At 43.2% G+C, this 26169-nt stretch overlaps 3 protein-coding genes across 5 annotated transcripts; 2 read left to right on the top strand and 1 right to left on the bottom strand.

Annotated features, from left to right (window-relative positions):
- Positions 1–524: 524 nt before the first annotated feature.
- On the bottom strand, positions 525–1276 carry LOC107279620 (sugar transport protein MST8-like). The gene is made up of 2 exons (XM_015763650.1): positions 1154–1276; positions 525–1037 (listed from the first exon to the last, which is right to left on the bottom strand). The coding sequence occupies exons 1-2, from the start codon at positions 1274–1276 to the stop codon at positions 525–527; spliced, it is 636 nt and encodes a 211-aa protein (XP_015619136.1).
- Positions 1277–15544: 14268 nt separating this feature from the next.
- On the top strand, positions 15545–18630 carry LOC4351466 (uncharacterized). 2 transcript variants are annotated; one of them, XM_066306691.1, is made up of 5 exons: positions 15545–17143; positions 17242–17367; positions 17432–17590; positions 17675–17746; positions 18196–18630. In XM_066306691.1, exons 1-4 carry the CDS (start codon positions 15656–15658, stop codon positions 17735–17737), a joined length of 1836 nt encoding a protein of 611 aa, XP_066162788.1. In that variant the 5' UTR covers positions 15545–15655; the 3' UTR covers positions 17738–17746; positions 18196–18630. The 2 variants fall into 2 exon arrangements, with proteins under 2 accessions (XP_066162788.1, XP_015620494.3); XM_015765008.3 differs by having other exon boundaries at positions 17432–17746.
- A 1593-nt stretch (positions 18631–20223) lies between these two features.
- On the top strand, positions 20224–25968 carry LOC9270379 (uncharacterized). Of its 2 annotated transcripts, none has more exons than XR_010738578.1 (10): positions 20224–20375; positions 20489–20608; positions 21452–21569; positions 22199–22318; positions 22597–22706; positions 22775–22934; positions 23650–23793; positions 24896–24992; positions 25161–25350; positions 25684–25968. XR_010738578.1 is itself a non-coding variant. In XM_015765006.3 (10 exons), the coding sequence occupies exons 2-10, from the start codon at positions 20586–20588 to the stop codon at positions 25701–25703; spliced, it is 1053 nt and encodes a 350-aa protein (XP_015620492.1). In that variant the 5' UTR covers positions 20224–20375; positions 20489–20585; the 3' UTR covers positions 25704–25968. The 2 variants fall into 2 exon arrangements, 1 of the variants encoding a protein (XP_015620492.1); XM_015765006.3 differs by having other exon boundaries at positions 24896–25063.
- Positions 25969–26169: the final 201 nt, after the last annotated feature.

Here is a 26169-nt window from a genome sequence, read left to right as displayed (position 1 = left end):
TAAAATAGGAAAAATAATACGATGTCAAAAAAAAAAGAAACAGGTGGAGGGAGGGGGATCCGAAGAGATCTCTAGGGGCGATCGATACCCTTACAGCTTGTTTGGCAACTTGAGGGAAGGGGATTGGGAGTTTACACGAGGGAATTGATGGTGAGATTAAGATGGAAATTTGATTTTTCATCCCAGTCTCTTGTTTGGTAGAGGTGGTGGAAATTGATATGGAGTTTAGTTGGAGATTAGATCATTACTGAAAACGAATGGCTGAGATTTGTTTAGGCGAAGTAAAGGAGGAATTCCCTCCCAATTACCTGCCCCTACCCAGGTATTGAAAAGGAGGGAGTTCATTCCTCAATTCCCCATCCCCATCCTACCAAAATTCCCATGTCCCCCAACCAAACAAAACAGTTAATAACCTCATCCCTTTAAACTCCCAATCCCTCCTAGAAACTCCCTCCAACCAAACAGACCGTTATAGCAATCTCGGTCATAATAGATCCTTCGGTAGTTTTGATCTTAGTTTTATCCTACGTGGTGACTAAGTCAGCGTGAGACCCACGTGGACCCCACATGTCAGGGTCCACGCCATCTTTCTCTCCCTTCCTCTCTCTCTTCTCCTCGCTCACTCGCTGCAGGGCCGCTAGCGGGCGCGCGTGGCCACCGTGGGGCGCGAAGATGGCCCAGCCGCGGTGTTGGCGTGGAGACGGCGAGGTGGGCGGCGGCGGCGGCGAGGGTGGGGATGGGAACGGCGGGGAAGGGGAGGGGAGCCCGAACTTGAGGTGGCACAGCATCATCAGGAAGATCTGCGCGATGATGAAGGTGAACGCCATGATGAACATCACCACCACGCTCTGCGCCGCCGACCTGATCTCTAGCGGGAAGATCTCGCTGGGCACCAGCCACCCCAGGGGCCCCCACGACCACGCGAACGCCGACACGAACACGCAGATGCACAGCACCACCACGATGGCGTAACCCCGCGAGATGTTTGCCACGCCCGCCGTCCCGAACTTGACGGCGATCAGCGTCCCAAGAACGAACTGTCCATGCAAAAAATCATCCGAATTTTGTGCGTTTGATTTTGTATCTGATCGAGTATTATGTGCGTTTAATTTTGTATGTGATCGAGTTGAATGGATTTTGTGTATGTGTGTACCTGCGCGAAGATCATTTGGATGCCGCCCTGGAGGAGGAGCTTGCGGCGGCCGAGGCGGTCGACGGTGGCGATGGAGACGAAGGTGGCGAACATGTTGACTAGGCCGGTGATGACTGCGGACATGAGCGAGGCCGTGCCGGCGCCGGCGAATCCGATGGTCTTGAACAGCACGGGCGCGTAGAACATGACGACGTTGATGCCGGTGAGCTGCTGCAGCGTCGGGATCAGCACCGATATCACCAGCTGCAGCCTGTACGAGAAGGGGGAGCGCCGCGTTGGCGACGACACGGCGGCGACCACGCGGGAGGTCGCCGGGGCGAGGCGGGAGAGGAGGAGGGCGGAGCGGCGGCGGCAGTTGCGCCCGCCGCACTGGCCTGCCGGAGGACCGGGCGAGCGGTTGGCAGAGCGGGCGGTGGCTCGGAGAGCGGCCGGCAAAGGTTTAGCTAGTCCTCGCCTCCTCCGCCGCCTCGCCGCCGACCCGGTCTCCGGTGATGGGGAAGCGCGCGCCACGCTGGCTCCCGTCAGTCCTACTCCCCCTACTTCGAGTCCCAGCTCTGCTGCCTCATCACCGACGCCGGCCTCTCCGCCTCCTTCGCCGAGGACGTCGCCATCGCCATCCGCTGCCGCTTCCCCGAGTTCCGCGGTTCCGCCGCCATAAGATCGACCCCTTCACCTAAACTTCCAACACCACCACAAGCCACTCTCCCCACCGGCGGCGACTCCAGTGACCCCCGCGCCGCCGGCAACAGCGACCATGCGCCACTAGGTAGGCCTTCTCTCCCGCCTCCTCCTGCGCCACATACTCCGCCGCCTCCACCGTCCGCCGCGCCCTCAACTTCATCCCCTTCTGTCCCCGCCCCACCCCTCGCCTCCCTCCTCCTTCGCCACCGCTCACCTCGCCGTCTCCGTGCCCGACTTCGACGCCGCGGCGGGGGCCATCTTCACGCCCCACGGCGGCCTCGCGCGCCCGCCAGCCGCCCTGCAACGAGTGAGCGAGGAGAAAAGAGAGAGAGGAAGGGAGAGAGAGGTGACGTGGACCCTGACATGTGGGGTCCACGTGGGTCTCATGCTGATTCAGCCGCCACGTAGGACAAAACCGGTATCAAAACCACTTAAGGATCTATTGTAACTAGTTTTGATTTTTTAAGGAATGACGGATATCTAGTTTCGTGGTTTAAGGATGTTTTTTAACTCGAAGTGTACTTTTTCCAACACAGTACTACGTGACACTGTAGCAATCGAGGACCGTAGAATCGCGATAATGTAGCACGAACAATACCACCTCGCTTTCCCAGCTAAAACAACACCAGCTTAAATAGGAGGCTTGTCTATGATTTTGATACCGAATATAGGGGGTGTTTGGATATGGCTAAAAATTTTTACGACTTGTCACATTGGATGTGTAGACACTAATTTGAAGTATTAAACATAGACTAATAAAAAAACTAATTTTATAAATGAGAGCTAATACGCGAGACGAATTTTTAAGCCTAATTAATCCCTAATATTATATAGGCTAATCATGGATTAATTAGGTACAATAGATTCGTCTCGCGAATCAATCAAAGGTTATGGAATGGGTTTTGTAATTAATATATGTTTTATACTCTAAATTAGCATCAAACATCCATGTGACTGTGAACCAAACATGGCTATAGTCTGGTTTTACGCGCACCAGCGATTAGAGGAAAGATGATGCCACATTGCAGCGGGTCTCATGTGTTTGGATTGATTTTGTAATCACGAAAAAAATGAATCGTGTTTCCTACCACAAGACTTCCACAGGACACCGGATTTCAATTTCTCATGTGCCGCAGGACACCTAACCACATCATTACATCATTTTTTTTCCATTCATGTAATATTTCCTTCTTATTTTTTTTAGAGTGAAAGCGATTCATTACAACCAAACAAAAACAAATAAGCTTTATTACAAATTTAATAGTATGTATAACATAATTGAATAAACTTAAAACAATTGTCTTCACCCGTCACCCGTTGCAACGCACAAACATTTTTTCTATTTTAAGAGTAAATTTCACAAAACTATATATACTTTGATCAAACTATCATAAAATTACATATTTAAGATGGTTTATCACAAAACTGCATGTTTAGAACCGAATTTATCCTAGTACTACAAATTTAAGATGGAAAATCACCAAACTACGGATTTAATAATAAAATTATCATAAAACTACATGTTTTGCATCAACTTAACTACAAAATTACAGCACTTATAACTCTTAACATAATAGTAGTGGTTGGGATTTAAACTGTAAAATATGTAGTTTTGTAATAACTTTAGTATTAAAGCTATATTTTTGTGATACTTTGTCTTAAATATGTAGCTTTGTGTTAAATCTGTAATCCTGTGATACAACACCTTAAATATGTAGCTATGCGATAAGTTGGTCAAAGTACATGTAGTTTTGTGAAATCTACTCTTAATTTAATAATAAATTAGTAGCTCAAATATGTTATTTATATGTATTTATAATATCCACATTCCTTATCTAGATTCACTAACATCCAAATAAATTCGGACACATATATAGATGAATGTATGAATCTATTCAAAACCTAAAATGTCTTTCATGTGAAACATAGGAAGTAACTTTTATTGGTATCATATATTTATCTTATTACTTTCTCTTCTTTAATTAACTAGAAATTAATTATTTTATCAATAAATTATCTTTGAAATATATGTTGTACTACTTATAAACTTAACTTGGTAGTCGAGCCCAAACCAAGCTTGTTTGAAAGCTCGAAGGTTACATAGGCTCAGCACAAGTTTGTATCGAGCTCAAACCTAGGTAGGCGAGCTCGGCTCGTTGATAGCTACCAAGAGACTTGTTAGATAGAGTAAAGTATAAGTATAATAGTTAGCCATAAACCAATTATAACTATTTGTGAAAAAAGATTGGGAAACAAAAGTTGTTAACTTTGATGCCAGAGGTAATTTTATATAGAGCTAAACTTATAGCTAATTTATACTTTCTATAAAGTTATAGCCCATTAAGTCTAAAGATCCACATGCAATCATGCCACACGCTCATAAATAAGGGGAAAAAAGATAATTTGTTCCTTAGTTAATACTCCCTCCATCTACTTTTAATAGTTATATTTCCAAATCTGAAAAATTTACTTTTGATAGGCATATTTCAATCCAACAACCTATTCTAAGGGCTTATTCGGAATGGAGGATTGAAAAAACACAGGAATAGGAAAATCATAGGAATATGATAGGAATGCACGTGTAAAACAGAGAATTGAAAAACATAGGAATACTATATAAACATGCGTTCGGATAGAGCGTAGGAAAAACATAGGAATTTTTAAAGAACCTACCCACTAACTAAAATCATCATGTGTCAGAGGAGTGAAGCTTGTGAAGATTAGTTTGTTGATTGCCTCGTTCCCATGCACAGGAAAAATAAAAAGAGGTTGGAGTGGATTGTTTGTTTTCCTGTGGAATGGATGGCCAAGGAAATTTTCCTTCGAATTTCCTCTGATTTTCCTACAGGGGATTCCTTTGATCCGAATGCTGCTACAGTACCCGAATCCATAGGAATGCAGATCCTATGTTTTTTCTGAGTTTACCCTCCGATCCGAATAAGCCATTAATGACTTTCTCGGATTTAATGAGTGACTCTCTATTTCTTCCATACAAGATTGGTTGTATGTGCATCGAGAAATGTAAATATTAATGAATAGCTTGTTTACGAGGAATAACTACTCCCTCTGGTTCTATATTAATTGACGTTTTGGACAAGGTTGAGGTTAAATTTTTATAACTTTGACCCTCAATAACTTTAAAAATATTTAGTTTAAAACAACTAGAAAAACATATATAGATTTCTCTTTCAAAAAACTACAATAAAAGTAAACATATATTTATTTATTGTATATATTATAATAGAAAAATAAGGTCAAAGGTATATCTTGTAGAGCGTGTCATTGTCCAAAGCGTCAATTAAAATGAAACCGGAAGGAGTAGTAGCATGTTTAAATGGATAATATAATTATCCTTAGTTTGTGTGCCAAGATAAAATATGACTATCAAAAGTAGATGGAGAGAGTATACCGTTAACCATCGATCGAACACCTCCTGTGCAACTACCGCCCAAGCCCCTCGTCCACAATTCGTCATCAAGTTCCGGGGGAACTCGATCCCTATGCTTTGTTCTGCCTCCCCGAAACTCTCTGCTGAAGCCCCGCGCCACCGGCGACCCTGCTGCACCGAGCCAATCGAGGTCCACGCCATCGCCATCCTGCTCTGTTCTTCACCGCCAGCACCGCGCATGAGCTCGTTTCGCCGTCCAGCCATCTCTCGGTGAGTCCTTCCGTTTGTAGCATCAGTGCATCACTATCCATCGTAGAACCTAATATCTACCATCAATTTAGGCATGCCGAGCCGAGAAATTGGACATTCTGCCACTACCAAAAGAGGGTTTCGCTATAATGCCATTCCGCCGATTGGATTCGTTAAAATGCCATCCCCAAGCGATACCAAGCATTTGTTTTGCCATATTCATCATTTCACTCCATTTCCACCAATTTTTGCACCCAAACTGATCAAAATACCCTTTGGCCTGCTTCTTCTAGCTCAGCCCTTCTCTCTCCTTGGCCACTCGTCGAACTGAGGAAGTGCTCGCGAGAGGCGGATGCAGCGGCCATGGTTGTGCCGCAGATGTTGTCACTGCAGCCACAACACGCGCAAGGTCACAAGGTGGTGAGCCTGGCGCAGCTACACAAGTGGCCGACGGCAACGAGGCTAGCTCCGCTTCGACTTCGACGACGGCGTGTCGGACGACCTCCTCCGCGTCGTGTCTCCTCTCTGACGAGCTTGTCGCGCATTTCGACTAGTACAAGAACGAGATGGCACATATGTTTCATCGTGTTGATTTGTTGCTTGCTGCTGGTGGTGCTCGGCGATGCGTTTCTGATGATGGTGGCGTTGCTTTGCTTGCTTGTTGTTGCAGATGGAGAGGCTCCGCCGTGCGCTTGGGGATGTGAGGCGGCGACACTGCCGGCCGTTGCTCGGTGCGGCGGAGGCGGCGGGGGTGCGCCGGATGAGGGAAATGTTGAGATTATAGACATATAATGATTTAATCTATTCCATAAATAAATCATGACATTACAGATGAAAACTAGCATGAACGCATCATTAGATCTACACATGTAAACTACACAGTATAACATGAACAGATCAAATATGCGCAACATATTGAACACGTACCGAGGTGACGAAAAGACCGGTTGCTTGGTCGAAACTTTTCGCAGGTGTCTACGAAGGCACGAAACACGCGAGCGAAGAGGAAGGCGAGCCGTCGCGAACGAACAGGGAGCAGTCGCGCGAAGCGCTTCCCAAAAACCTTATTGCCGCCTTCTCCCGGTGCAGGGCGTCAAAGGCAGAGGTTCCGGAGACCTGCTCTCCCGATCGCTGGTGCACGCCGGCGAGTGGGATGGAGTAGTCTACGAGCGACGGCGCAGTACAGAGTAGAAGGCAAACCCTAGATTGATTTTGCGTATATACTGCGTGAAGACGGCGGGTCGGTTTATATAGAGAAGGGTCGCTTGATCAGGGCGCCCGCACGATCTCTACTGCGTGTAACCGAACCGGATAAGTCGCGCGTAACTTATCCGGACTCCACGCCGTTTGCACGCACCGGATTTTTCGGAACGTTTCCAAAACAAAAACGAATCCGAATTTGCAGCAAAACAAAACTGCAAAAGGAGGCTGCATCTGCGCAAGGGTGAGGAGCCAATTTTTCGGACCATTCGACGCGTACGTCGTGCACGCGCGCCGCCTGCCCTGCCCTGCCAGGCCAGGCCAGGCGAGCGAGCGCGCGCGTGTGTTTCCCCTCTTCTCTCCACCACACATGCTTCAAGTGGCTAGGAGGACATCCTCCCTTTTAAGGAGGTCCCCCTCTCCTAGAATAAGCAAGGTGGTACTAAACTCCACATGCATGCCATCCCATGAGGTGGGCTTTTGTGATTTTCCAAAGAATTAATCTTCGAGTGGGCTATGGCCCATTCATTAATTCCAACAATCCCCCACCAAATCTCAAAATCCCACTGAGATTTGCCTTTTCCAATGTACTGTTTATATACCAGCGGTTCGATGGAGACCAATTAAGGTTGAACATCCACCTAGAACTCCAAGCTACACTTACTCACAACTTGAACAATGGACTACGCCTTGAATTGCAAGTCTTGTGCAAGCAAGTTTCACTCAAAGTCTTATCTGGTACTAGACCGTCTGTAGACTACCCCTCGGGTGGAGCATATAAGTCATACTCCTAGGTCTTTAGTAAGCTTCCTAGAAGATTCACCCAAAATCTTCATAGACTGCGACCAACAGTCAAGCTCACAAAGGTGAGTTCTTTCAAGAATGCTCTGCAAGACAACATCTTCGCTAATTAAAGCCAACAGAACTCATTAAGGCATAGCCAACCTGCCTTGCAGCTCACGAGAGTACATGCATCTTCACTTGGAGAGGGTATATATATTGATACTCTCCTCTAGTTTACTAATGGTTTGTTCTTCCCAGGATCTAATTCACGGGATCTCCGATCACATAGACTGGGTTACCACCATAGTATAACTCACATGGGTCTCAAACCCATCTCCTTCGATGCATTGTTTATCACATTTCGTGATAGTCCCTTCGTGAAGGGATCTGCCAGGTTTCTCGCTGTTTGGATGTAATCCAACGTTATAACTCCGGAGTTTCTTAATTTCCTGACAGACTTCAATCGTCTTTTCACATGTCTAGACGATTTCATATTATCCTTAGAACTATTCACTTTGACAATTACCGTTTGATTGTCACAGTTCATAAGGATAGCCGGCACCGGTTTTTCAACAACAGGCAGATCCATTAATAGATCACGCAGCCATTCTGCCTCAACAGTAGCAGTATCCAGTGCCGTTAGCTCTGCTTCCATGGTTGACCTCGTCAAAATGGTCTGTTTGCAAGACCTCCATGAAACAGCACCACCACCCAGTGTGAAAACATATCCACTAGTGGCTTTGATCTCATCCACATCAGAGATCCAGTTAGAATCACTATAACCCTCCAGTACCGCAGGATACCCAGTATAGTGAAGCCCCAATTCCACAGTACCTTTCAGATAGCGCATTACTCGCTCAAGCGCACGCCAGTGATCATCTCCCGGATTAGAGGTAAATCGGCTCAACTTGCTCACAGCAAAGGAGATATCAGGCCTAGTTGCACTAGCCAGGTACATCAACGAGCCAATGATTTGGGAGTATTCCAGTTGATTCCTAGCAATTCTCTTGTTCTTGCGAAGCAACAAGCTAGGATCATAAGGTGTTGGAGAAGGCTTACTATCAATGTAGCCAAAGCGATTCAAGATCTTCTCCACATAATGGGACTGCAAGAGTGTAATCCCATTCTCACCTCTAATTAGCTTAATGTTTAAGATAACATCAGCTACTCCCAAATCTTTCATATCAAAATTTTGAGACAAGAATGATTTAACCTCATTTATCACCTCAAGGTTTGTCCCAAATATCAGTATGTCGTCAACATACAAGCACAAAATAACTCCCTCACCCCCACCATGGCGATAGTACACACATTTATCTGCCTCATTGACTGCAAAGCCTGCAGATGTCAATGTTTTGTCAAATTTCTCATGCCATTGCTTAGGAGCTTGTTTCAGACCATACAAAGACTTCAACAATTTGCACACTTTGCCTTCTTGACCTTCAACTACAAACCCATCAGGTTGATCCATATAGATCTCCTCATCCAGCTCTCCATTAAGAAAAGCTGTCTTAACGTCCATTTGATGAACGAGAAGACCATGTGAGGCTGCTAGGGAAAGTAGCACACGAATTGTGGTCAATCTAGCAACAGGTGAGTAAGTGTCAAAGAAATCTTCGCCTTCTTTCTGAGTATAGCCCTTAGCAACAAGCCGAGCCTTGTACTTTTCAATAGTACCGTCAGGCCTAAGCTTCTTCTTGAACACCCACTTGCACCCCACAGGTTTACACCCATAGGGTCGCTCTGTCACCTCCCAAGTCCCGTTAGCGATAATGGAATCCATTTCACTACGGACAGCCTCCTTCCAGTAGTCTGCATCAGGAGATGCATATGCTTCTGAAATTGACTTAGGAGTGTCATCCACGAGGTACACAGTGAAATCATCACCAAAAGACTTAGCCGTCCTTTGTCTCTTACTCCTTCGAGGAGCTTCACTGACATCCTCCTCAGAGACAAGTTCATGTGTATGTTCAGTTTGTTCTGGTGGTGTGATTGAACTGGGAATTATTTCAAAGGGTTGGTTCGAACCACTATGTGTATCCTTCATTGGGAAAAAGCTCTCAAAGAAGGTAGCATCACGAGACTCCATAATTGTACCAACATGCATGTCCGGTACCTCGGATTTAACTATTAAAAATCTATAGGCAATGCTATGATGAGCATATCCCAGAAAAACACAGTCCACAGTCTTAGGTCCAAGTTTGCGCTTCTTCGTTATTGGTACATTGACTTTCGCCAAGCACCCCCATGTGCGCAAATAAGAAAGTGATGGTTTTCTACCAATCCATATCTCATATGGTGTTTTGTCCTTATTTCTGTTAGGAACTCTGTTTAACACATGATTTGAGGTCAACAATGCCTCCCCCCACCATGCCTTAGGCAGTCCCGCGGTGTCCAACATGGCATTCACCAAGTCAGTCAGTGTGCGGTTCTTCCTTTCAGCAATCCCATTAGACTCGGGAGAATAGGGAGGCTTCCTCTCATGTATGATGCCATGTTCCTCACAGAATAAGTCAAACTCGTTCGAGAAAAACTCTCCACCACGATCAGACCTAAGCCTTTTTATCTTTCTGTCAAGTTGATTTTCAACTTCTGCCTTATAAATTTTAAAATAGTCTAGAGTCTCGTCTTTCGTTTTCAACAAGTACACATAGCAAAATCTAGTAGCATCATCAATCAATGTCATGAAATATCGTTTTCCACCCTTCGTCAACACCCCATTCATTTCACAAAGATCTGAATGTAGGAGTTCTAGTGGTGCCAAGTTTCTCTCCTCGGCAGCCTTGTGAGGCTTGCGAGGTTGCTTCGATTGCACACAACTATGGCACTTAGAACCTTTGACAATGGAAAACTTAGGAATTAAACACATGCTGGAAAGCCGAGACATCAAGCCAAAATTAATATGACATAAACGTGAATGCCAAACATTAGCCTCATCATCCACACTGCCACAAATATGGTTCACAGACTTATTGCAGAAATCAGAAAGGGAAAAGCGGAACAGGCCTCCGCACTCATAACCTTTACCAATAAAATATCCATGTTTAGACACGACTACTTTATTAGACTCAAAAACCAACTTAAATCCGTCTCTAGTCAGACGGGAGCCACTAACAAGATTCCTGTCGATAGAAGGGACATGCTGCACGTTCTTCAGCTGCACGATCTTTCCCGAAGTAAACTTCAGATCTACCGTGCCAACACCATGAACAGAAGCATGTGACCCATTCCCCATTAGGATGGTGGAACCCCGTGCGACCTGATAAGAAGAAAACAATGAGATGTCAGCACAAACATGTACATTGGCCCCAGTATCAACCCACCAATTAGTAGATTGATTAACTGAAAAAACAGTAGGTAAATTACCATACCCGCTTCCATCTCCAGTGTTGCCAATGGTCACATTAGCAGACTTAGAAGTCTGCCCTGCAGGTGCCTTCATCCCCTTGCGCTGTGGACACTTCCTAGCCAGATGACCAACTTAGCCACACACAAAGCAAGTCCTCTCATCCTGATTAGGATTGTTGTTGTTCTTCTTCTGCTTCTTGAAGTTGGTGGTCTGCTGAGCTTTGTATTTCCCCTTGCTCTTGTTCTGGGCCTTGTGCACAACATTGGCACTGGACTGCCCACCATCGCCCTTAGACGCGGCATCTTTTTCCCGAGCTTTCTCCTCAACATCAAGAGACGCAATCAACCCCTCAACGGAGTATTCCTGTCTCTTGTGTTTGAGTGCAGTACCGAAACTCCTCCAAGATGGAGGTAGTTTTGCAATAATGCACCCGACCACAAATTTGTCGGGTAAGACACACTTAAGGAGTTCGAGTTCCTTAGCCATGGTTTATATCTCATGAGCCTGTTCGACTACAGAACGGTTGTCAGCCATTTTGTAGTCATGAAACTGCTCCATGATATACAGATCATTGCTAGCATCAGTAGCACCGAATTTAGTATTCAGTGCATCCCACAACTCCTTAGCGTCGGTCATATGCATATACACCTCGACCAGACGATCGCCAAGAACGCTAAGAATGCATCCCACAAAGAGAGTAGTGGCTTCCTCGAATTGCTTCTGCTGTTCAGCAGTAAGAACTCCTTCAGGTTTGCCAGTACTCACCCAGAAGCATTTCATAGCTGTCAGCCACAGAGTGACCCTGATCTGCCATCTCTTAAAATGCACACCGGTGAATTTATCCGGCCTCAGTGCATCGGCAAAACCAGCCATAGTAAAATCACAGTGCCTATAATAAGGTTTTTGGATTGTTGAGATTATAGACATATAATGATTTAATCTATTCCATAAATAAATCATGACATTACAGATGAAAACTAGCATGAACACATCATTAGATCTACACATGTAAACTACACAGTATAACATGAACAGATCAAATATGCGCAACATATTGAACACGTACCGAGGTGACGAAAAGACCGGCTGCTTGGTCGAAACTTTTCGCAGGTGTCTACGAAGGCACGAAACACGCGAGCGAAGAGGAAGGCGAGCCGTCGCGAACGAACAGGGAGCAGTCGCGCGAAGCGCTTCCCAAAAACCTTATTGCCGCCTTCTCCCGGTGCAGGGCGTCAAAGGCAGAGGTTCCGGAGACCTGCTCTCCCGATCGCTGGTGCACGCCGGCGAGCGGGATGGAGTAGTCTACGAGCGACGGCGCAGTACAGAGTAGAAGGCAAACCCTAGATTGATTTTGCGTATATACTGCGTGAAGACGGCGGGTCGGTTTATATAGAGAAGGGTCGCTTGATCAGGGCGCCCGCACGATCTCTACTGCGCGTAACCGAACCGGATAAGTCGCGCGTAACTTATCCGGACTCCACGCCGTTTGCACGCACCAGATTTTTCGGAACGTTTCCAAAACAAAAACGAATCCGAATTTGCAGCAAAACAAAACTGCAAAAGGAGGCTGCATCTGCGCAAGGGTGAGGAGCCAATTTTTCGGACCATTCGACGCGTACGTCGTGCACGCGCGCCGCCTGCCCTGCCAGGCGAGGCGAGCGAGCGCGCGCGTGTGTTTCCCCTCTTCTCTCCACCACACATGCTTCAAGTGGCTAGGAGGACATCCTCCCTTTTAAGGAGGTCCCCCTCTCCTAGAATAAGCAAGGTGGTACTAAACTCCACATGCATGCCATTCCATGAGGTGGGCTTTTGTGATTTTCCAAAGAATTAATCTTCGAGTGGGCTATGGCCCGTTCATTAATTCCAACAGGAAAAGGAGACGGAGGCCTCAAGTGCGGCGCGGCGCGGCGCTAGAGCAGTGTGAGTGCTAGCACGACGCAGCGGCTAAGCTCGATCTGGCGTCGGTGGTGCCCCGGCCGCGGCCTCCGTCTCCGGGCTCTCGAAGAGGCGGCAAAGGCGGGCGCGGTGGTCGCGACGGGCAAGGGGCAGCGAAGCCGCCCTGGGCAGCAGCGGCGGTTGAAGCACCACCGGATGCGGCGGCGGCAGCGCTGGAGCTGGAGAAGAAGAGCTGAGCTGGAAGAAGCAGTCCCGAATGAGTATTTTGGTCAACCCGGGTGCAAAAATTGGTAGAAATGGAGTGAAATGGTGAATATGGCAAAACAAATGCTTGGTATCGCTTGGAGATGACATTTTAACGAATCCAATCGGCAGAATGGCATTATAGCGAAACCCTCTTTTGATAGTGGCAGAATGTCCAATTTCTCTGCCGAGCCATATGATATGATGCCTCCTCGACGAGCTCTGTTTACTGCCATGGCAGACCTCCGTGGACAACCACCTTGCCAGCCTCCTTCTTCCCATCAATTAAACCCAAAAATATATTCCATCAGGCTTCTGCTGACATCCATGGTCGATCAGCATCATCCAGCTGGCCTATGCTGACACAGTGATCGTCCATGGTTGTCCTCACAGTCCCAGGATGACAGCGCCAACAGCCTAACACATTTCATATTTCAAAATTCTGCGCACATAAGTTCCAAGTTTCAGTGGCCTGCGAGCATTGAGGCAGCCAGGCAGGTTCCATGCGTCGTTAGAGGAATATACTGTAGCATCAGAATAAGTGTAGCCGCATATGGAAAATTGCAAATTTATCAATATAATACTGTTAAACATCAACGTATTCTTTGTGATAAATTTTGCGGTTTCTCTGTTGATAAAATTTGTAGGTTTTTTTTATCTTATGGCACTTGATGCTAAAATTAATTATTCTACCCGTGTGAAATTGCATGCATTCTGATTTTAAAAGTTTCATCACAGAAAAAAATAACTTGTGATTGTTTCCGATCTACCATGAGCAAGCTCCCTTGTTTTTTTTAGCACTGTTGACTATGTACGTTTGTCTCACTATTAGCATTTATTTTGTTGTGTTGTGATTTGTTTTTTATGGTTGAATGTATTTTAAGCGTCATTTATATTTTTTTTAAAAAAATAAATAAGATAAATGATCAAATATGTATAAAAAAAATAATAACGTCAAACCTAAAAAAGAAATGAAGGGAGTATTATAAGAAGAAAAACATATAGCCAAGTATTATAAGAAGAAAAACATATAGCCAAGAAAACCAAGTATTTGCTATTTTTTTAAAAAAATGGATTAATATGATTTTTTAAGTAACTTTCGTATATATTTTTTTTTAAAAAAAAGTTATGTTTAGCAGTTTGAAAAGCGCGCGCGCGGAAAACGAGGGAGGAAAGTTGGAAACGGGAGGTAACGAACACAACCTAAAACTTGCGTTTAACTAGCATAGATCCATTGTTGGACTTCTATCTAGACCCTCTTTGACAGTTTGCACTTCGCCATCATACGTAGGGCTGATTCAATAGATGTGTGGCATAGGGGACAATATTGCTAGTTCGTCCGAACCCCTTTTCTATAGTTTATCTTCCGTCCAGACCCTCTTATGTAATTAGCCATGAGAAGCATTTGCATTTAGGTGGTGCCCACCATTTACAGATTATTTGAGATCGTTCCAACTGACCCCATGAATTGTAGCATGTATGTGGATTTGGCTGAGTAGACTCCATTGGTCGTAAGCTTCCAGGCGATGGCATCCCTTTGTGTGCTCAAAGGCCCCACACGGTGCACCATTGTCTAAAGCTAGACATACTGTCGTAGGTGCTTCGCTTCCGTAATCCGCGGGAGGTTGATGCCTCTGATCCACGTGTTGGACTACAAGGCATCGCACACCGTTCTGCTTTTACACTTCACTGGAGGAGGACTGGTTGTACAAAATTTCTCAGCTGCCCCAAATCCCGCGAAAGGCTCTAAAATCGATGATCATCCTGGTCACGTGGGAGCTTTGGTGTGAGCGATGCGCCTAGATCTTCCGGCATATTGCTTCTACGTCAACCACAATCATTGCCAAGATTAAGGAGGAAGCGAAGACCTGGATAAAGGCAGATTGTCCCCTCAGGTGAATAGATGTAGCTCTTCCCTCTTTTTTGCGGGTCACCCTGTAAATTCTTGTTGTGGAGGCTTTTTCCTCCTTCTCTATCAATACAAAAGTGGCAAAGCTTTTGCTCTTGCTTAAAAAAAAGCATAGATCCACAAATTGAGAAGTAGTAAATGATATTATCTCTTCCATAGTGCTTACCTACCCACCTAACAATAATGAGCCTATTCGGCTACCTGTCTGTGGTGGCTGCGGCTGCGCCATGTGGGTGTGGCATTGTTGGTGTCGGCTGCGCCGCAGCCACAGCACGGGCAGCTGAACAAGCCCAATACTAATTCGCTGGTTAATGCTGGACTCTTTCGTCTTTTTAATCCATATTAATTTAAATTGCTATTGCTAGAAATCAACCTTGTTTTTTTAGCTGAGGCGGCAATACCGGGTGAACCATGACAATATAATAAAGTCATACTTATTGTTATTTGGAATGATCCCACCTTTGCACATTGTGATTTTAATGTTTTCCAAACTGAATTGCACAAATTAAATCAAAACAGGAAACATTTTTGGTCTCAAATACTTTTTTGTGTACAAAAATCAGCCCCGCGGCCGCGGCGTGTGTGTTAGCTCACTGGAATTAAGATAACCGATCACGAATGAGAGACTGGATGGATGGGTCCACCACACAGCCGTGGCCTGTAGGAATAGGAGCCAATATTTCAGTTCCCCGCGCCGCGCGGAGCCGCCTCTATCCCCCTCCTTCTCCCGGTGACCCCGGCACTCCGCCGATCCGCTTCTCCTCCTCAAACCCTCTCTTCTCCGGCAAGCTCCGAGGCGTAGCCATGGCGGACGACGTATCCAAGAGGTGCTCTCCGGAGGAGGAGGTAATTGCTGACATACTGTTCGCTCTGCCGAGAGGGCCTCGCCCCGTTCTTCTCCGCCGCCGAGGAGAAATCAACCGCACCGGCGGCGATTCAACTCGAGATGGAGACTCAGCGGAGAAGTCTCGCACCGGCAGGGGGCATGAAATACGGGGGAGAGCTGGCGGCGTTGAAGCGGAGGCAGCCAGGGGCGGGTACTCGAGAGAGGATCTCGCCACCAAGGGGGGATCCGTCGGATCGAGGGATGGCGGCGGCGAGGCCTTTCAATCAAAGAGGGAAGGTGCCCTGAGGTACAGATGCACTATCGAGGACCTCTCCACCTCGAAGGGACCCGGTGGCGGCGGGGGCTATGACTATGAATTAGTGGGGAGGGGTGGAGTCGCGGCAGCGGAGCGGGACACGAGGTGCAGGTACTCGGTCCAGGACCTCTCGACCGTGGGGAAATCTGGGGGGATGTATGATGGAGGCAATGGCCCTGGGTTCAAAGAAGGTGCCCAAGAAACTGTAGATTGTGTCCAAGGGTTCAAGACTCATCCTGAGTTAGGACTTCCTGCCAATGATTCTGGCACTGACACGGAAACAGTTGATGTATCAGTGTCAGAAGAGTTGATTCGGCTTCAGACCACGATCAGTAAGCCCAAGACTAATACTGCTACTGATGATTCTGCCGATGATTCTGCTGCTGAAATCGAAGCATTTGATGTATCGGAAGAATTGATTCGCTTTCAGACTGTTGTTAGTAAACCATGGGATGCAATATGGAGAGAAGCACCTCTGGTCTTCTGTGATTCGTTCCTATGTCCTACTGGTGATAGGAGTGGTTTGAGTCAAAGTGAACTGAAAGATGCAGTAGCTTCAATACTTCTTAATCATAAAGGTGTTGTAAGCTATTTCAGGATTGACTCAAGTAGATCACTGAACCTTCAAACTCTTGAGACCTGGTTTAATATCTTGTCTGAGAAGAAGGTCAAAGAGATGGTTCTGTTTAATTGTTCAGGACCACAGAAATTGATAGAGTTTCCTATGGATATCCTGGATGGCAGCCAAGTTGAGGTTCTCAGGATATGTTTTTTCAAAATTCCAGAAGTTTATGCATTTGATCTCTCAAAGCTACATCTACTGGATTTCTCATACTGCAAATTTGATACCGAGCACCTCCTTCACTTTGTTGAAGCATGTCCTAATATCAGAGAGCTGCATCTGGGCTACTATGATGGAAATGTCCGGATACGCTCTGACAAGCTAGAAATTTTTCAAGTATGGTGTTCAACTATGAAGTCTGTGAACATTGAGCATGCTCCTGAATTGAGAAAACTTACCATAGCGGCATTTCCTGGAAAGTACTCATCCTCATTGTCTGTGAGGGTCATAAACTCACTTTACTTGGAGCATATCACGTGCAACATCAGTAATCAATGGATTACAATAAATGGCTCAAATATACAAACAGTACGTGAGCTGTGATCATATAAGCACAATTGTACTACTTGGAGCAATAACCCAATACTGCATACTAACTATTTGTTACTTTATTTGTGTTGCAACAGGATGATAAAGTTCTTCTCAATGTCCGAAAACTGTACATTGGACTTTCTATGTCCAAAAGAAGGCAACGGGAACAGCTCTCTAACATTTTGAATTGCTTAACGCATCTAGAAGATCTGACTATTTGGGTAAGTATTCAAAGCTGTTGTGCTCACTCTTGTTCTTTATACTTTTACTGACCCTATTTTACAGCGGATGGATACCGTCGCTAACAATGAAGATTATGATGCGGCACTCGAGGACTGGTCACCTAAACTGCGTGTGAAGACCTGCTTGAAAAGCCTCCAAATATGTAAGATGGAAGGATACCAAGGTGGGAAGCTTGAGTCGGACTTTGCATCTGCTGTTCTGGTGCGTGCAAATCGCTTGAAAAGGCTTATAATTGAATCCGATAAGGAAGATGTCTTTAAGAAGGCTGTTGGCATACTTCAAAAGGTCAAGTGGACGTCACCCGATGTCAGTGTAGAGAGAAGACTAAATCCACTGGTCAGCAACTGACAGTCGAAGGTAAAGCTGGTTTTCTTTCGAAGCATGTAGACCTATAATTGATTTGCATATGACAAGAAATGTAAACTCTGTGATATTCCTATTCTCTGGCAATCTACTGATTTTCAAAAAGAACCAGACAACCTCTTAGCGAGTCCCTGGTAAGAACTAAAAAAAATGAAGATGATTGGAGAACATTTGACATTTTCTTGTGTTCAATATTCACATTTGATCATTGTCAATGGAAGAATTCAATATTTCGACCAGTACTTTTATGCATAGGATTTTTAACCTTCCCTCTGTTTATCTCTAAAAGATAACCTTATAAGATCTTGTTAATTGTAGATGCTGTAATTTGGGGTATTTGGAAAACAAGAAACAAAGCATGTTTTGAAAACAAATTGCCTACTGACCCCACTGACATTGTTTTCTTGACCTGCTATTGGATTGAATCTTGGGCTTTCTTGCAGACAACGGAGGCAAGTCAAGAAAAATTGCCACTGGAAGCCAAGCTAATAAGGCAAGTTGCGAATGATGTTTTCAACTCAAAGTTTGGATGGAACGCTGGAACAAGGAGGCTGGGAGCATAGAGATGTGAAGATGTTGACCCTGCTGCAATTTGTCACCAGAATTGTGGAAGTTTTTTGTGTTGGGCCCTGTGAAGCTGATCTGGTGTCTCTTTGCTGCAGTTAGCTAGACTTTGTTTTTTGTTTGGCAGCTCTGCTTTTCTTTCTGTTTAGTCTTCTATGGCCTGCCCTGTTTCCCTGGAAGAAACTTATGTTATTCTGTTGCTCTTTTCTTTCTGCTGTAAGAACCTTGTAGACTGTATCCATTTCTGATAATAGAAATGTGGGCTATGACCCTTGATCTAAAAGAGAAAAAAAGATCTGGTTAATTTCCTGATACTAGAAATCGGTATTTTGATTGTGTTGTGCCTTATGATTTTGTTGGATGTGATTGATTATTTGATGGACTGTAGAGGACACAATTTCTAATAGGCCCTCTGTATTTGATATGGTATAGTACTATCCAATGTGCAGCATTTTGTGTTTGAGAATTCTGCAATATAAAGTTTGGCTTCTTACGAATTAGATCTTAAATTTTGGAATTTCTTGAGTAAGTTCTAAGTATGCCTTTTGGGTTATTCTGGTTTCTGGTTGAAACTTTTGTAGGGTTAGAAATGGCTTTTCATCAATGAGGTGTTCTCTTTTTGTTTTTTGGCGAAGGATTCAAGACTGAGATGCCAATGTTCCCTCTGCTGCCATGTTTTTCTGTTTTCTTCACCTGGTGTATTCCCTGATGATGGAAAGGTGCAAACAAAAAGTTCTCTACTGATGGCTATTTTGTTGAGGACTGTTTCTTAGTGGGAATTCGTTTTTTGTTGGTAGTCTTAGCTCAGCAGTCCTTATATTCCTTCCCATGCTCTTCATCAGGCTTGCCAGAACATGACTTCTCTGCTCTTCGATATGGCTGGGAGGTGGCATCTCCGGTCTAACCCAAAGGGTTTTGACATGTTTGTGTAGATCCTGTTTTGATCTTTGTAGAACCTTGATCATTTCCGTTAATGGAAATGGAGGGTTTGAAGCCCTTTGCTAAAAAAAACAATAATAATTGGGAACTAGTTTTGTTTTTTCAAAAATGGGCTATGGCAGGAGCTTTTAAAGAAAAAAGAAATATTTATATAACAAAACTCTGAGGCAAAAACCTTCGCAAAACGGGGAATCTTTCTTCATGAATGGTTTAATGAAGGTCAAAGATGAATTTCTTAGTTTTTGTTCTAAGAGTATTGGAAATGGGGAAAGCACTCTGTTTTGGGAGGATAGATGGAATGGGTTACAAACTCTGGTGGCATATGTGCTGGATAACTGCAAGCTATCTTTTCTTCTTGTTATGCTTGTTTTCGGTTAGTTGGGGCTCTGTAATGGAAGAGGTTAGTGTGGGGAGTTTACACAGGCAATGGGATGGCATTGCTGTGGTGAAAACCCACTATCCCTGCTTTTGTTTTTTTATCTTTCATGGAGTCTGAACTTCTTTTCCTATAATGGAAGTTTGTTTTTATCAATTTTTGATAAGGGAAAAGCTATATAACATCAGATATAGTATCTTGTTCTAATATGTTAGATGTAACTTATAATATAATTATACTGCAACTTAGAGGTAATTATATTACAATTGGAATGTAACTAGTTTGTGTACACAAAGTTCAGCCAGCTTAGTTGGAAATCGATACTTTGACAGAGAGTTAGCTATGTCGATTAATGAACGGTAAGATGCCGGGGGAAGATCTGTTAACACAAAATTAGAGATTCCAATGAATGACTTGCAAAAAAGAAAAAAAAAATCAGATCCTACTACTACCTGAGATTAATTAAATGCTTGGCTTTGCATGTAGTATGTAACTGACATGTGGACCCAGGAATCCAAGATGCGCCCCGAATCGAGATAGCCTCTCCTCCCTCGCTTTTGCTTTTCTTCCCGAACCTATTCGACGGGCGATTGGGCAACCGGGCAATCACAATGGTGGATCAAATCTTTCCAGATCCGCCTCCCAAGATGACCAGCCGCCAGCCGCCGTACCCGTCGCCGGAACCCAGCCGCCAGCTGCCGTAGCAGTCGGCGGAGCCCTAGCCGCCATCGAGCCGTTCGCGCGGTACCTAACCCTTTCCCTCCCAATCTCATCGCCGAAACCCTAACTCTCGCGCCTCTTTACCGTACGGTCATCTCCGACGAGAAATTTTACGAGCCCTTTGTTCGCAAAGGCAGGCTTGTGAAATGTGCGGCGCAGTTGCTTTACGGTAACGTGGGGTTCAAGGCTGGAGAGGTCAGAATTGATTGTGACGAAAACCGCGGCGTGGTGGTCATGGTGCTCGACGCACTCACAAGGTGATACCTCTTTTTTCCTTTTCCGTGTTCAATCCAAATAGTTGAATTATCACATTACGTGCATATGAAAGTGGTGGTGCTTTGAGACATCTGTGGACTGCAAGTTCCCTGATTCATTTAGCTAATGGCAATATGTCTTGATTAATGTGTTAATTGTGAGTGTTTTGATTGGTTTAGCAAACAACAATATATGTTGATTAGTGTGTGAGCTGCGAGTATGCTGATTCGTTTAGCAATGAGTGATCATTGATCAATGCATGTTGTTGCGCTTTGCCTGATCTGAATTTCTGCTGTGTGGATATGATTTATAATCTATGTGATGATTTATGCATGTTCAATTTTATGGGATTTGTCTGTATCTGCGTTTTATGATTCCCTGTAACATGAGTATAGCTATTATGTACATGAATCTGGGAATTTTGTTCGAAATGCTTAGGTGCTAAGCTATGATTCAGATTTTTTTTTATCATAGTTTTGTAAAGTATGAGGAAAAGTTGAATCATTATCTATTTCTTGAGTAAAATCTCAATATTCTTGGTTAAGCACCTAAATACCAATTAGAATTATCATATATTACTATATGAATTAGCCAGTAGCCCAGTACTGCTATGATGATTCCATTAGATAAGGTGGAATCTCCACATGTAATTCTGTGATATGCTTTGGATGATGTGTCATATATATCACTGGAAGAAAATAATCATCATACAAAATACTTCTGTAATGTTGTACTTTTGACTGGATAGACTACTTTTGGAGAAAAAAAATGCTGGGAAACTGCTGCCTGATAATAGTGTCTTTTTTACCTTCAAACCATGTTGATTTCTTTTATTTGTTTCTCAGATACCAGTGGGTACCAGACACTCACCTTGCAAAATCATTAAAGGTGCAGAAGAAAAAGTTATGTCTGATCCTTGAATTTCTTGAAAAACAAATGTTCGTAAGAAGATGTGAGGTGAAGGTAGTGTTCATTGAACCATGCTATTCCAGCCGTTTCAACTTTTATGCGATAGAGACATCATTGGGTTTTTTGGAAGCATGACAGTTAAATGTGGGAGAGTCAAAATCGCAATGTGGTTCTAAGTTTTATCAAGCCAGTCACTGTTTCCTGAAAGTTATGCATGGATAAAATTAACATTTTATTTTTAAATTAGTAGAAAAACTTTATGATAGGAGAATTTTAAGTGAGTTTGAAGTATTTCTTCAAGTAACTAAAAATGAAATATTTAAACAAAAACATTTTCGCATATCCAAACATAGCTGTTGCATACTTTGTGAAAAATATAAGAACCAAAACCATTCCAACGGTTCAGCTGTGTAATAAGGATTCGACCATGTGTTAATCTACTGAGGAAACCAACATTTGCAATCACTGATGGCATTGGGTCAGAAGTTTGGATCGTCAATTTAATTTAATGAATCATTGCTGTTATTTGAAGTTGTTACTCTTTGTTGAAATCTGTAGCACTTCAGTTTCATGCTTCTACCATGGGGTGGAGAGGGAGCAGTTCTGTACTTGAATCTGAAAGTCTCTGTTGCACTATTGCTTCCTTTTTATATAGCCTTTCCCTTGTATTTGTGACTCCACAGGCCAAAACTGGACGAAATGTCAGTAATACTGCTACGACAGCTGGTGTTTCTGCTATTCCCAGGAACGAGAAAGTGAAGTCAAAACATCCTAAGTGGTATTGCTGTATAAACTATGCCAAGGTTATCTCTTATGGTCTACTTTTCAGTATTCTTGCTTGCCTTTTTAACACATAAGGACCATATTGTGAAGACTCGTGGATAGCTACAGCATCAGGAAACCAGAAGCAGTAGTGCCCTATGTGTCCCATGGAATGTCTGGATGCATTTGTTATTTTACTTACATTTTGGCAGGCAAAACGGCAACACAAACTTGATTTGATCTGAGGACCAACTTGTTTGACACTTGTGACCTGAGTCTGTGCAGTGTTGCTGATGACATGTATGTTCTTCTGAAACAGATATGCTCTGTCGTAAGGTATCACATAATGCAAATGGAGGCTAACTTGAAGTCTCAACTAGAGAATACAAATACAGTCGATAAGTACACATGCCCCAATTGTGGAAAAAGGTATGAAGTTTATTCTTGTTCTCGCAAGATAAAGGGAAACATTGAGCTATACTTGTATTGAGTTGCAGCTTTTCAGCATTTGATGTCAAGGATTTAGTGAGTTGCACCGATGGAAATTTTTACTGTGAAAGTTGCAAGCATGAACTAGTTGCATGCAGCGAATACGGAAATTATAATGAGAGAGAGGGAAGAAGTGCAAACTTGTTGGACTTTCTTGAAAATATGAAGGTTTGTTCACTATATCTGTTTAGAATTCGTTAAGCAATGTTTGAATGTACTCTTTTTGTAATGATTTCATACCTTTTAACTTTTGAGCATGATTTATGAGGATTTGAGATGGTCTTTTCTTTATGTAGAAATAAGCAAGCAAAATAAGTCTGCACTGGTTGCTCTACCTGTTTTAATATCTCTGTTTGTGCTTTACCAAGAATATTAATTTAGTGCGTGCATTCTTCAAAAAGATATTTAGTACATATATCAATCGAGCACTGGTAGGCATATGCACAGTACGCACAGAGAAATCACACTACACACTACTTGAGCATATGTTATAGTAGTCAGTGCATCTTTTATTTCTCAATTAACAACAAAGATAAAGAAAACTAAGTTAGTCCTATCTATACAATAAACAATGTCATATGGGAATTATATTTTCATCGGTTATCAATTTAATACCTGTGATTTATAGATTGCCAAATTTATCCCACTTAACGTTTATGGGATATGATGCATCTCTTGATGTTCTATAATTGAGGATTTTGAAGCGACTGGGGCAGTATGCATTCTCTGTTGCGCAAAAACAATGGAACATTATGCTCTGTGCTATTTTGTGACTTTTCTAGTCCTTGATCTGCACATTTATGCACCTTGCGGAATGATTGGTGATCTTGTTGTTTTATAATTTATTTTCTTGTTTGAACCTGAACTTTTACTATGAATGCAGGAGAAACTAAGGCCACTCAAGACAAAACTTGATCTGCTAGAGGACCTACCTGCTCCAGACTTTGGGAGTACCCCAGACTTCAAAGGAACTTATAACATTTCAGATTGGTCGAGGACCAGTGTTCCACTTCCAGAACCTACAAACGTAAGCTGAGGCCATTCCTTGGAGGGAAAATCAATGTAACTCTTATTATCAGCTACGCTACAGTAAAATTTAATAGTTTTGGACATATATAGATGTGAAACTAAGTACTACCTCTATCTCAAAATATAGCAACTTTAAGCTATGTAGTCTAGATTCATAGCTAGAAATGTTTATGTTTTGGGACGGATGGAGTACTTATTATCAGCTATCTTGCATTAAGTTTAGCAATTTTGGTAATATATGTATGCTTAGTCAGACTTGAATCACTTTGTTACATTTGAACAATCTATTTCTTGTGGTGTTTGCTAGTTGTACATGGGAAATTGATATGCTTGATTTGAGGAGTTGAACACTTTGTTATATTGTCTGTAATTTGGTTTATATGATATTTTCTTTTGATTAATTTGGGGTTAAAATAGAATGTCCCATACTCTCATTGAAGTATCACTACAACACACGAGTTCACCTAGCAGGATCTAAGAGAATGCATGTGCTAAGTTTTGAAAAGTTCTTTTATTCTGACATATCATACGACATGCCTACACCCACTAGGGTACGCTAGCTGTTCCTGTCAGCATTATGTCACCCTTCATATGAACATAGGGTGTTTTGCTGTTTATCTAATACTCACCCTGAAATTACTGAAATTTACTACTCTCAGTTTCATTGTTCTGCTTCAGCAGTTTTTTATGCTATTCCTGACTTTCTCCTTTTGTTTTTATTAAGACAGCATCTCGTATACTTGTTTATTTAATAGCTTTTGTTGCTTTTTTCTGTTAGGGGCAGATATTCTCCTGTTAATTTTAACTTCCACTTTCTGTCTGTACTTCAAAGTCATCTGCATGAAAATGTATCTACCTTGAACATGGCTACCTATGCCCTTTCAACAGTACATTTGTGAGACCTTACTGAAAACTCTGTGAGCTCAAACCTGATATTTTTCATCACAGTCTACCTAATAGTCATGAATCAACGTGTAACCTTCAGGCACGTGCACGTTGACACTTGATATCCTAGCTAGTATTTATATGCATATGCTACTAGTGGGTTCTATTTCTTTAACTATACAGTAGCTTGATTAGTTCAATTATCTCTTTTCCAGGGTGATGATTCTTTTTCAAGCCCTTGTGCAAAAGACGATGAATCTGATGCAGGTGTTTCAGAGTTAAAGATCTTGCCTTCATGGCTGATAAGAAAAGGTATGAAACTTAAGCAAGCACACCTCAGTAACAGTTCTACTGTGTGTGGAGAGGGAGGTACAAATATACAGGTCAGTTTAGAAAACGTGCTATGATCTGAAAGTTGGATTTACAGTCAAAAGTGTTCATTACTGTGGAGCTTCAGTAGTTCTTTCTTTAACGGTGTAGGAAGAATACATGAAGGCATATTATGAGGCCATACAGAAGAGGCAGGAAGACAGAATAAGACACTCTGGTCAGTCATCTGTCCCTGGAGGACCTTCTGTGAGTTCTGAGAGGCCAATGGGCGTAAAGCGGCAGAAACTTTGTAACGACATCAATAACAATGCACTAGAGTGCCAAGGGGAAGAACCGCCAGGTATCGCTCTCTTCCTTTTCTTTTTTAAAGCTTTAGTACTTGAATTTCGCCAAGGTAGTGTCTTTCCTGCGTGCAATTGTTCTGCCGTATACCTTAATAAGTTCCTGCAAAAACATTGTGCCTGCTTGGGAAGCTATATGAGTCATGTTCATTTCAGTTTATTACGTTAAAAAAGAATGGACCAAAAGTTTGTAGATGATGTTTTCCTTTTCATGTCAAAGCTTCAATTGCTGTATCTTTCATACATTTGAAAATTTGTTGTCTGCTGGTCTAATTTGTTCTGAATTGATATATTTGTTGTCTGCTGGTCTAATTTGTTCTGAACTGATATAGGGGATACATTCAGGACATAAATTGGATATCGAATGCTGGGAACCTAAGAATCAGGTGAATATGAAGATGGGAAGATGGCATTGAGTAAAGAGGATTTCAGGTCTACGAGTCAGTGGCGGTGTCCTTTTCTACAAACAACAATACGATGCATATGCCACAAAAACAGTAGCGTAGATAGTGCATCAACTGCCTTCTTACCTCTGGTTACCTAAAACCGAAGTGTGGTACTACGTAACTGTTTTTTTAGCCTTGATTACCTAATTGCTACAAACTGCATTCTACTCACCCTTGCCAGAATTCAGAAGCTCAACGGTTGGCAGCAAGCAGCTTCATTCGCTAATCGCCTAACAAATTCGTACTCGCCGGTTGTTGGGCTAAGTCGTTAAGAACAGGGTTTTTTTTTCAACATTAACTTTTAAATCGCTAAAAACACAAAAAAAATAATTTATGTATAAATTATTATTTTTCGCTAATAAACTGTTACAA

This window comes from Oryza sativa, chromosome 12, assembly GCF_034140825.1.
Source record: "Oryza sativa Japonica Group chromosome 12, ASM3414082v1".
Lineage (NCBI taxonomy): Eukaryota > Viridiplantae > Streptophyta > Magnoliopsida > Poales > Poaceae > Oryza > Oryza sativa.
The sequence above is the reverse complement of the archived record's forward strand: the minus strand, read 5'-3'. Positions and strand labels throughout refer to the sequence as shown.